Source organism: Diabrotica virgifera, chromosome 1, assembly GCF_917563875.1.
Source record: "Diabrotica virgifera virgifera chromosome 1, PGI_DIABVI_V3a".
Taxonomy (NCBI): domain Eukaryota; kingdom Metazoa; phylum Arthropoda; class Insecta; order Coleoptera; family Chrysomelidae; genus Diabrotica; species Diabrotica virgifera.
This window is the reverse complement of record NC_065443.1, coordinates 150,542,198-150,553,781: the sequence shown is the minus strand read 5'-3', so window position 1 is coordinate 150,553,781 and position 11,584 is coordinate 150,542,198. Positions and strand designations below refer to the sequence as shown.

The 11,584-nt window shown below is 31.8% G+C and overlaps 1 protein-coding gene across 1 annotated transcript; it reads left to right on the top strand.

Annotated features, from left to right (window-relative positions):
• Positions 1-295: 295 nt before the first annotated feature.
• Positions 296-7,272, top strand: LOC126881182 (uncharacterized). Its single transcript, XM_050645272.1, has 3 exons — positions 296-350; positions 484-622; positions 1,840-7,272. Exon 3 carries the CDS (start codon positions 4,185-4,187, stop codon positions 5,514-5,516), a length of 1,332 nt encoding a protein of 443 aa, XP_050501229.1. The 5' UTR covers positions 296-350; positions 484-622; positions 1,840-4,184; the 3' UTR covers positions 5,517-7,272.
• Positions 7,273-11,584: the final 4,312 nt, after the last annotated feature.

Here is an 11,584-nt window from a genome sequence, read left to right as displayed (position 1 = left end):
CTGCCCGTATCAATTTTGAAATTAGTTTTAGTACCCATGAGAGATATCCTCTCAAACCACTCAATAGCATCAACTGAGTCTATTGTCCACACGACATTTTCGGAACAGTCAATAGAGTCTATACGCACTTCTAATTTTTCAGTACTGTCTTCCAGGTTTTCGGAAATTTCGTGTACTCTATTCATGCTGCGGCAAAATTTACGATAGTGACCCCTACGGTTACAGTGGCCACAAGTTCTATAAAAAGCAGGACACTTACCTCGTACATGTTGAAGACCGCAGTCATAGAGAAATAACAACAAGAGAGAAGTCAAAAGATAGGCAATAACTGGAACACTCTTTCTGCGCAGGTAAGTAGCACATAGGGGCGCTGCTGTTTCTGAAACTAAAATTTACCCATGGTACAATAAAGTATTTTGATTGTACCGTGCAGAAAATTTACATTTTTGACAATTGACATTGACTTTGTGTTTTTGTTTTTAGGACGCCATTTTGTGCGTTAGAATTTGCAATTTCCCGGCCCGGCATAGATAGATAATTTGGCGGTTTGTACTGAATACTACTAAACATATTTTCTATTTTCATTACTGGATAGTGCTGGAATTGCTGAAATTGAATATCGGTAGGTGAAAATACAATTTTTTATATATATAATCGCCTTTTTCTCTATCGTAACACATAATATCTTCCTTCAAGCCTCTTTCTCTATATATGTTTCCAATTTCCCTATGAATTTCTTCTATCCAGCTTTTCTTAGGTAATCTGTCGTCTTCCGTACGTTGTAGTGGCTTAAAACATCTTAGTTGCTTTGTTTTTATATTGTTAATTATTGTATGCTTACATCCATTATCTCCAATATTCTTGTATTTCTGATTTTATGTATTCTTGATATACGAGCAGATCTTCTCCAGAAGTCCATTTCACTTTTCCTGAGCATCTTTTCGGATTTTTCTTTTAGTGATCAAAATTCGCTGCTATATGTTACAATGCTGTGATAGATGTTATGTTTATTTTCTTTGGAGATACTTTTGGTCCCATAGGATTGTGTTTAATAATGTCATAGCTTTCCCTCCTTGTGTGCACTTTTCTTGGCTATTCTTGTCTGTTCCATCTTGTGTAATTTTAAGACCCAAGTATTTATATTCCTGACAGTGATTAGTAGTTATTTCATTTTCCAAGGATAGATCCTGCTGTATACCTCCAACACACATATATTCCGTTTTGTTGGTATTCATTTCCAAACCCCAGTGCAGGTACTCTTCTAAGATTTAGTGTGTCATATAATATTCAATATCATAATAAATATTTTTACTTTAATCCACAGAGACATAAGGTAAAAAAAGTACTTTGTTGGTAGGTAGGTATATGACAAATATTTTGTGTTTTATGGACCTCGATAACTAAAATCTCTGTTTCCTGCAGTGGGTTCGGTGGACTTTTTAAATTAATAAATATGTCCAAAAATGTACCCTTTAAATGGTGGCCAATAAATTTTAATAATTATTGTAAATAATTAACATATAACCAAATTTTTAAATTACATTCATGTGGTGTCTACACACATCAAAATCAAAATTGCTTTCTTTTATGAGTTAATTTCTCAAAAACTATGATGTGATTAATTACTGCATTCTACTAAAAGTAATGTTAATTCAGTATTTTTCAGTAATTAAATATTATTTTTTTCTTAGTTGCAAAATGCTATTTGTGTATTCTTAGAAATACTTTTATAAATTTAATAAGAAAATCACTTTACATTTTGAGTTAGTTCAACTCCCTAACCTCGATATCCACTCTCTATATGCATTGTATTAAAATTGCCTTCTGTTTTATTTTCAGGAACTTGGAATTCCAGAGAAGTGATATAGACTAATCATCATCATCATCAGCCCCTCTCGATCCACTGCTGGACATAGGCCTCCCATGTTTGTAGACAAGTAGAAGAGACAAGTAGACTAATAGAATAGAATAACAGGTATAGTGTAGGTACATGTAAGTAGGTAGGTTAATACCTTGGCTACCGTGTGAGATGCCAGCATTTGACACAAAATATCGACTGTAATATCGTGTGAGACGCTGGCTTCCATTGTTATTAAATGATTTAAAATGCTCTAAAGCGAGAGTTTTTAGTTTCTCATATTGGTTTCAAAATAAGGATAAAATGGTACAAAATTACATCTTATTAGTTTAAGTGATCGCTAACCAAGGTGTTAAACGTTAATAAAGGTATGGTAGTTATATTGTATGTAGGTACAGTTGAGTCCATGGTTCTCATTAATACCTGGAGAGATAAAACACATACTTGTTACTTAGCACCATTGTGTTCCACGCATGACACTAACGACAAACCAGCTACTGCCTGTTATTAAGTAAACACACATGTTATTTTTATGAACATTTTAGACTCAGTACATCGAAAAAATAGAGGTACAAAAAAGACGCTTGGGGACGTTTTCAGATTTAAGTACAATTTGCAACATTTCTGGTTTGTTTATTGTTTGTTTTTCACAACTAATTTTATTTTGGCATTAATTTACATACAAAGTTCACCTCATTCACACAGATTGTCATAACCACTTTCTGCCAATGTACTCAACTGTAAAATTAGTTTATCATTTTATAGTGTAAATACAAATAAAAAACTAGTATTGCAACAAAAGTCAGTGTTTTGTAAGTAGGTAGGTTAAAAATATCAATAAAGGTTCTGTTTAGTTACAATTTATAGTGGTTATATTGTATGTAGGTAATATTATTTTATCATTTTGCAATGTCAAATTCTAAATCCCAACCCGGTAAATATGTTCACGGATGTTTAGCGTCCTATTGTAATAACAAGTATTTTCATCCTGTCACAGACCCAGAGTATACAAATAAAAAGTTTTTTAGATTTCCAGATAAAGATTTAAAAAGACGTCATGACTGGTTTGAAATTATTGGTATTGAATTTACTGAAACTAGGTGTTATTTATGTGAAGATCATTTTGAGGAAACACAATTTACAAGCAGCTTAAAAACAAAACTTTTAAATAATGCAGTGCCCTCCAAAATAATTCACATATCCAATGTTCATGATCAACTTTTGCCTATACCTGCACATTCTTCTGATGAAATCTCTGTTTCAAATGTACACATTTTTAGTAACAAAGAAATAGTTCCTCCAAAATTATCCTCCATTAATAACCCAGTCAATAATAAACGGTCAATTTCCAGTCAGCATGATAATGAGTATAGTATTACACCTAAATGTAAGCGATCCCGTATTTTGAAAGATATTAATGAAACAAGAGTAAGAGATTTGTCTCCTAAAAAGAAAAAGTTATATTTTTTAAATCGTACTCATAGAAATTCTATTTGTAAATTGAAAAACTGTTTAAAAGTAACTAAACAGAAATTAAAATTGGCATATGAGTTTTCTAAAGGTGAAAGGTTTAGGGAATTAGAAGAAAATATGGACCCTACAATTGCATCATTTTTTAAAAGTTCTTTTTCAAATCTTAAAGTTAAAAGGCCTACTTGGACAACACGTGATAACGTATATGCTTTGGCTTTGTACAAAAGGGGTCCTAGATGTTACAGATTTTTGAGACGTAGTATACCATTGCCAGCTAAAAGTACCCTTCAGAAACTATTAAAAAACATTCCTTTTGCAGCTGGAATAGAAATTCAATTATTAAAGAAACTTTGTAAAAGAGTAGAATCCATGGGACCATTGGATAGATATTGTTCCTTAGTTTTTGATGAAATATCATTGTCTCAGAAGTTAAGTTACGATAAATTTAGTGATAAAGTCATTGGTTATGTAGATCTTGGTCCATTGGGTCGTAAAAATGAGTATGCTGATCATGCACTAGTTTTTATGCTCAATGGTCTGCACAAAAGTTGGAAACAACCAATAGCTTTTTTTTACACAACATTCTGTAAAATCACATGATTTGAAGGTTTTAATTTCACAAGTGATTAGTCAGGTAGAAATAGAAACCGGTTTGAAAATACTGTGTACTGTGTGTGACCAAGGTGCTACAAACCGTGCTGCTATTAACTTACTTTGTAGGGAAAATAACGAACCAGGGCCTCACTTTTTCATCAATAATCATAAGATATTGACAATTTTCGACCCACCACATTTATTAAAGTCAACTCGTAATGCTCTTTTAAAGTACCATATTCAGTTTGATCAGACAAAAATGGCCAAAATTGATCATATAAGACAGTGTTTTAATATAGACAAAAGAAAACGTTTTCAAGCATTAAGACGGATAAGGGAGGTTTATTTACATCTCAAAACTCATAGTCGCTTAAAAATGAAAGTGTGTGTAGCCGCACGGACCCTCAGTCATACAGTTGCTTCCACTTTGGAAGAGATGGTTAGTAATCCAAATAATAATATACCCTCTCAAGCTATCGAAACTGCTGAATTTGTGCATGATGTAGATCAGCTTTTCGATAGCTTTAATGGCAGAACAACAAAGCCTGAATGTGGCAAGCCTTATCGTAGGTGTATGTCTAATAGATCTGCTCATGCCGTGCTGTGGAATCGCCTTCTTCCTAAAATTAATAGCTGGATGTTTATTGATGAAAAAGTCAAAAAGAAGGTAATGCCATTTAAGTCAGGGTGGTTAACAACCATTGCAGCCACAAAAGAGTTGTGGAATATTTGTAAAGATTTGGGATTTAAGTTTTTAAGAACCCGTGCTCTAAATCAAGATCCTTTGGAAAACTCATTTGCCTCTATACGCCATCTAGGAGCAGAAAATGTAAATCCAAGTTGCTACCAGTTTATTTCATCATTTAAAACATCTGTTCTTAATAACTTAATTACTCCTTCTTCTAATAAAAATTGTGAAACAGATGATGGCTCTATTCTTGATAATTTGCAAGACTTTTTGGAAAGTTCAATAACCAAAAATGATTTTATTGATTTAGATGTTTTAGATGTGAATGAAATAGAAAATCTAGCTCTACCATTACCTGATACAGATGTTACAGGTCATGAAGGTAACACATTAGCATATGTTGCTGGGTTTATAATAAAAAATCTTAAATCGATTAAAGAATGTGAGGTGTGTGCAGCTAATATCATATCTGACTGTTTGGAACCACACCATACATTTACAATGTTTAAAGAATATAGTGATAATAAATTAAGTTTAAATTATGTTACAAAAAATTTTCTAGTAGATTTAGCCAAAATGTACGATATTGTAATTGCGGTATTAGTCATTAATGGACATATAAACCATTTGGTCAAAAAAATTAAAATTCTGATAAAAAAGTATGTAACTCTGGAGTGGTTTACTTGTAACCAACATTTGGATTATGTGTTTAATTATTGTCTAGATGTGTCTGTATCCTTAATAATTAAGAAATATTATGATGATGTTTATAGAAGTTCTCAAGATTTGCAAAAAAATGATTTACGAAAAAAGAAAATTAATACTAATAAGAAAATTAATAATCCCTCCCTTAGACGGAATCTGAGCTGTAGGGCTAAATCTGATAACAATAATGATCAGTGAAATAGTTAATGGTAAATTTTATTATATTGTATTCACATTTATATAGTGATGAGCAAGCTAATCATCGGCAAAATAATGCAAAAGAGGGAAAACATATTCAGTTTGAGATAAAAAGAAATGAAACTAATGAAGGTGGGAGATGTAGCGATAAACACCTATAAACTTACTTTCCATTTATTGTTTTCCACCTTTAGACATATCAGAGGAGCATGTCAACTAAAACTGTCACTGTCATTGTGGCAATTGCCAAACTCGTCTGATACATCTAAAGGTGGGAAACAATAAGTAGAATGTAAATTTATAAGTTTTTATTGCTAAATCTCACACCTCCTAGTTTCATTTCTTTTTATCCCACAACTTGAATGTGTTTTCCATCTTTTGTGCACACTCCAGCACACTCATCACTGTATAACTAACATAGTATAGTAGTCCCCAGTACAAGGACCTAAAATCTCACTGATATAATATATCTATAATATAGTATATCTATAATATATCACTGATATATTATATTATAATATAAGTTTCAAGCTTTGTATGCATTCCTTGCTACATGTACGACAAACTTTTCCTCTGTGACCATAATTGTATTTAAATAAACCAAACTTGTATTGAGAGACAATAACGTAAAAGTGACATCTTTGAGAACTAAGCGTTTGAAAACATAGCAACTCTGAAAGATTTCACAGACGAAAAGTTTGTCGGACATGTCGCAAGGAATGCAAACACAAAGTTTAAAACTTATATGTATCAATGAAATTTTAGGTCCTTGTACTGGGGACTATATAGTGTAAAGTTAAACAATTTTTAATGGCAAACATTTTGATTTCTCTTATAAACATTTATTTAAATTGCAGGTTTGTTCGATTTGTTTATCACCTAAAAGTATTTTACTTATTTATTGTAAGCTGATATTTTAAAGGTTTGTATTTTAGCTTTAGTAAAGTTCTCAGTGTATTATATAATATTTTCCTTTAGAGATTTTTAGGCTACTAATCAAATATGTATCTGCATTTTGTAAACTATAAGATAAATAAAGAATAAAGAAGAGCGGGGACATGCATGCATTTTGTGTTGATCTGTGTTTTACATCATTATTTCAAAACAATTTTACTGCATAGATTTCCCTATTTTGTTTTATCAGCACTCCATACATGCATGCGGTAAGTGGGGGGTCCCCGTGAGGATTAATAAAAATAAAATGTAAATGTATGAAGTTGTTTTGTCAGTGTTTATATATTTTATCCTATTTTTCTAAAAAGTTCTGAGGGAACTACAACAGTTAGTTGATATTTTAAAGGCTTTTATTTTAGCTTTAGTAAAGTTCTGTTTGTATTGTATAATTTTTTTTCTTAAGATTTTTTTAGGCTACTAGTCAAATTTGTAATATGTATCTGCATTTTGTAAAAGATAAGATAATTAAAGAATAAAGAGCGGGGACATGCATGCATTTTGTGTTGATCTGTGTTTTACATCATTATTTCAAAACAATTTTACTGCATAGATTTTCTTATTTTGTTTTATCAGCACTCCATACATGCATGCGGTAAGTGGGGGGTCCCCGTGAGGATTAATAAAAATAAAATATATGTAGTTTTTTTCCCAGTGTTTATATTATTTTCTATTTTTCTGAAAGTTCTGAAAAAAAATATTTTTCTTTAGATATTTTTAGGCTACTAATCAAACTAGTAATATCTGCATTTTGTAAAATATAAGATGAATAAAGAGGTCGCTGTGAAGATTAATAAAAATAAAATGTGTAGTTTTTTTCCCAGTGTTTATTCCCATGTTTTACGAAGACCTATTTACAAAACCAACATAACTGTATTTTTAATATTTTTTGTGTGAAAATATAATTTCTATGAAAAAATTTAAAATTTTAATATTATTTATGACATTATAAATAAGATAATGTGTAAATAATATTACAATTTCCAAATTATTTCATAGAAATTAGGTTTTTACACTAAAACATTAAAGAAAACTTAAAAATACAGTTATTTTGTTTTTGTAAATAGATCTTCATAGCTAAGTGAAGTCTAAAATAATTTTAAATATCCCGCCACGCCCGCTTTTAGCCGTGTAGTTCGGTAAGTAGTTCATCGAGTCGCTAGCGTCTAGTGTGACAATCAAATGTATGCAACCAAGCACTCTCCTTGTTGTTATTTCTCTATGACCGCAGTTCATACAGTTACCTCCAGCCGTTCTGCCACTCCTGATGTCAGCACTTTTACTGTTGCCGCTGTGCTCTGCTTTAGACCGAAACTGTTCATTTTTCTGAAAGTTGCTACTTGTTGCACTACGCGCACTATCATTATTTGGCATGTATTGTTTATTAATTGCACTTACGGATGCACTGTCTGCCGCTATTTGTCTCTGGGTTAAAACACTTGATTCCATTGACCTGGATATGTTTATAGCTTCAGCTAAACTAAGATCTGGCTTTTGTAATAATTTCTCCTGTATTCTTTCATCTATAACTCCAAGGACAATCCTATCCCGTATCAATACATCTTTTTCTTTAAAATCACATGAATTTGCTAACTCTTTCAATGACATGACAAATTGTTCTATTGTTTCACCCTGTAACTGGTTTCGTTTGAAAAATTTGTAGTGCTCAAATACCTGATTTTTAAGTGGCTCACAGTATTGATCAAACTTTTCCAATACTACTGACAATTTGTTTTTGTCTTCTCCTTCTTCATACTCAAAGGTATTATAGATACGGATGCCCTCATCTCCTAAATAGTTTAATAGTACTGCTATTTTTATGCTGTCTGGTTTAGTTGACTTCCCACTAGCCAATATGTAAATATGATATTTTTGCTTCCACAACTTCCAGTTTGCTGGGAGATTGTTACCCTTGAATTCGAATTGTTCAGGGGCTCTACACTGTTCAAATGACTCGGCCATTTTAAGAAAGTAAATTCTACAGTTAGCTAGGTATTATACCACCTTAATTGAATGTGTTTTTATCAGAAAAAACCGAAAATGTTTTTATGATTACCGCTAAATCACGCCGTTGACATAACGTTTTCACACAAAGTTATTTTAAACATTAGTTTTCCGTTTACCGCTGCCACCATGTTATGTCCTGAATATTAGGTAAACGGGAAAATATTATTTACTCATACACTGTACTTTGATTATTACTTTTATTTAATTAGTTTATACATTTTAAATTATATGACATGACATGAGTTGTGACATAAGTCAAACTGGGGGCCTGGCTGTCAGCTGCGTTGCCAGACGTCTTTGATGACCTTGATATATGACAACGTGGACGGCACGTGCTGTAGAACAATAGACGGGGCACGTCCCCGTTGTCGCCCCGTTCCGTTGTACTATAAACTATGAGCCAATATTCATAGCTAATGCTTTTCATATCACACGATTCTTCAACGTGCCCCGTAAGACAGCCAGTCCACGTCCCCGTTGTAAGATAAATCAGCCTTAATTCGTAATGATATCCTTTTTAAAATCATTTAATAGCATTTCAATCTCAATTTTTGTTCATAACTATTGTTGGAAATCCCATAAAATTGATTTGGTTGTTTAAATAGTTCGAAATCATATCCCTTTTTACCCTTGTCGACGCCTGTGTTGTTCCTTGCTAGCATGTTATCAAAATTCACATGTGTCGCGAAGAAGAGGATCGACGCTTACCACTTGAGATCCAAAAATTCTTCCCCTATGATATAAGGTTTGATATAATGATAGTGTGTACACACGCGAAACAGTGTTGACTTCGTCGTTGTGCTTTGATTGTAAGTTTTAACCTTTTATTTGTTATTACCTATATCTCCTTTTTTTCGTTTTTTTTTTGGAATATTTACCAACCAATTTAATTTGAATTTGGGTATTATTATTGTATTGGGCTTATGGAGAAATCCCACTTTCTCTTAATATTAGCTATCAGAAGGGATAAAAACTCATTAGCAGTTGTTGTAATTAGTGTTTATTACTTGTTTTTGATTTTATTAGTTGTCTCGTACAGTACCTGTTAGTAGTGAACATACAACTATTGTTTTATATTAAGTTTAATGTTTTATTTTAATTTAATCAATTGCTTCGCTTACCAGCCTGAATCTATTTTCCCTTTTATTACTTCTGCTCCACATGTTTTTGTTTTATTCGAATAATTTTTCGTAGCACTTTGAATATTACTTCTAGAATAATTATTAGTCAAGGCGCCAGCTAGATCACCGTGCCCTTTTCAATTCTGATGGGCAAACTCAACGGTTTCTTATGGATTTTTAGCTGCTCATTACGAAATTCGAAGGTGGATTTCGATTTAAGTGGTTAAAAAATTATTATAACAATTTAATTGTTTATAAGGCTCTGGCTCATACACTAAAAGAGATAAAAAAATTCAAATAAAATTTGTTTCTTAATAAAAAACTACATCAATTAATAAAATCCATCAATTAAAACTCAAGATATTGTAAAATTAGTGCATAGTGCAAATTCCAAATTGCAAAATAAGTATTTTTCCAAGTTTTTGTCGATCGTACCTCGGCTTCTACGTATGCAAATAACCTTTACAAGGTATCCTTTTGAAGCTTAATTCATAGTCTTCAAAACAAAGTTTGTTAATTTACTTTATCTTTATATGTGTTAAAGTTAAACCCGTTTGAAATTTCTTAAAAAATTTGTACATTAATTTGTTTATAAGGATTTTTAGCAAATTTGAGCAATAACATTTATACTTTAATTAACATTAATGATAGAAGAACTCAAAAGAAACATTTTGAGCTTAGGGAAATGTTCGTAGGTTATATCGATATTTTAAGAGCGCGCTCAGAGGCGCAAGATCGGCTCACAGCGAAAAGGTTTTCGCGCGAACCTCTCAATACAAATTAAAATTTATATGTGTATACGTTATCTTCATCTTTCATTTTTGAAGATCCTAACAATTTTATCATATAATTCTTATGATTAAATCATCATAAAGTATTTCGTATCGCCTGTGATTTCATTCTATTTACTTTTTCTTCTATTTTTTGTACTAAATGAGAAAAAAAACATAAAAAACTAAGATTTCAGAACTACAATTAAAAAGTAAGTTGTTCTTATTTATTAATACTATTTTTACAAACATTTCCTTTCATGTTTCTGCATCGAGATATACAGGAAATCTCAGCTTTTTTACATATACATATAAGTTTTTAGAGCAGTTTTTACAGTTACATGGTGGTACTAAGTCTCATGTTCTTGGAAGCAATAAAATTTAAAAATTTGGGGCTTCAGAGTCGCATTATCTATATTTTTATATGGTACCCATATAAAAGTGGATCGAGTTCTTTTGCAGCATTTCATTCAACTTCACGCAAGATCATTATTTGCCAAATACAGATTGTTATATTTAAAGTTGGGCTTATGTAATCGAAAGTATATGAGCTTTTCTCAACATTATCCAAAGAAAACACCTAAAAACTTGAAAATACTATTATAATATCTTATAGTTAAAACGTATAACGAAATATTTAAAATGTCAGATTAAGTTTTAATTAGAAGTTTTTAGAAAGCCATTCTTTAAAAACATAATACCTAAATTTAAGAAAACAGGAACAGTGAAATTAAATTTAAGTCAAACTATGTACATGTACATATCAACAACAATATAAAAGAGCACAGAAACGGAACATACTAGGAAAAATCCGGCATTAGAAAGAGAAGGAAAACGTGTCGTTAAAAAACCGTTCCGGCATTTTGAGTCTGAGTGCTGACAGTACTGCGCCAGTACTGCACACATAACTGACTGGGTTGGGAAGTTCTCATTCTAACATACGACAGATGTGAATAATGTATACCCAAGCCCAAAATAAACTGAGAACATGGCATAGAGGCTGCAGCTACCTCATTAATTGTAATTATATTGCTCATATTGCCGATGCTCAATCGGCAAATCTCTAAACAGCCGTACACAACTGATTTATCATAAGTTGAGATTTGAGCTGTGAATACTGAGTTCCCCAAACACAAGGTTTAAAAACATCGACCCATAGAATGCACTGGGGGAAAGTGTTACCTAAGCTATGTCCTACAGAGTTGACGAACTTTGAATG

What these genes read in the sequence shown, in the direction of transcription:
- LOC126881182 (XM_050645272.1), top strand. Translation starts at nt 4,185, where the DNA reads ATGGCCAAAATTGATCATATAAGACAGTGTTTTAATATAGACAAAAGA.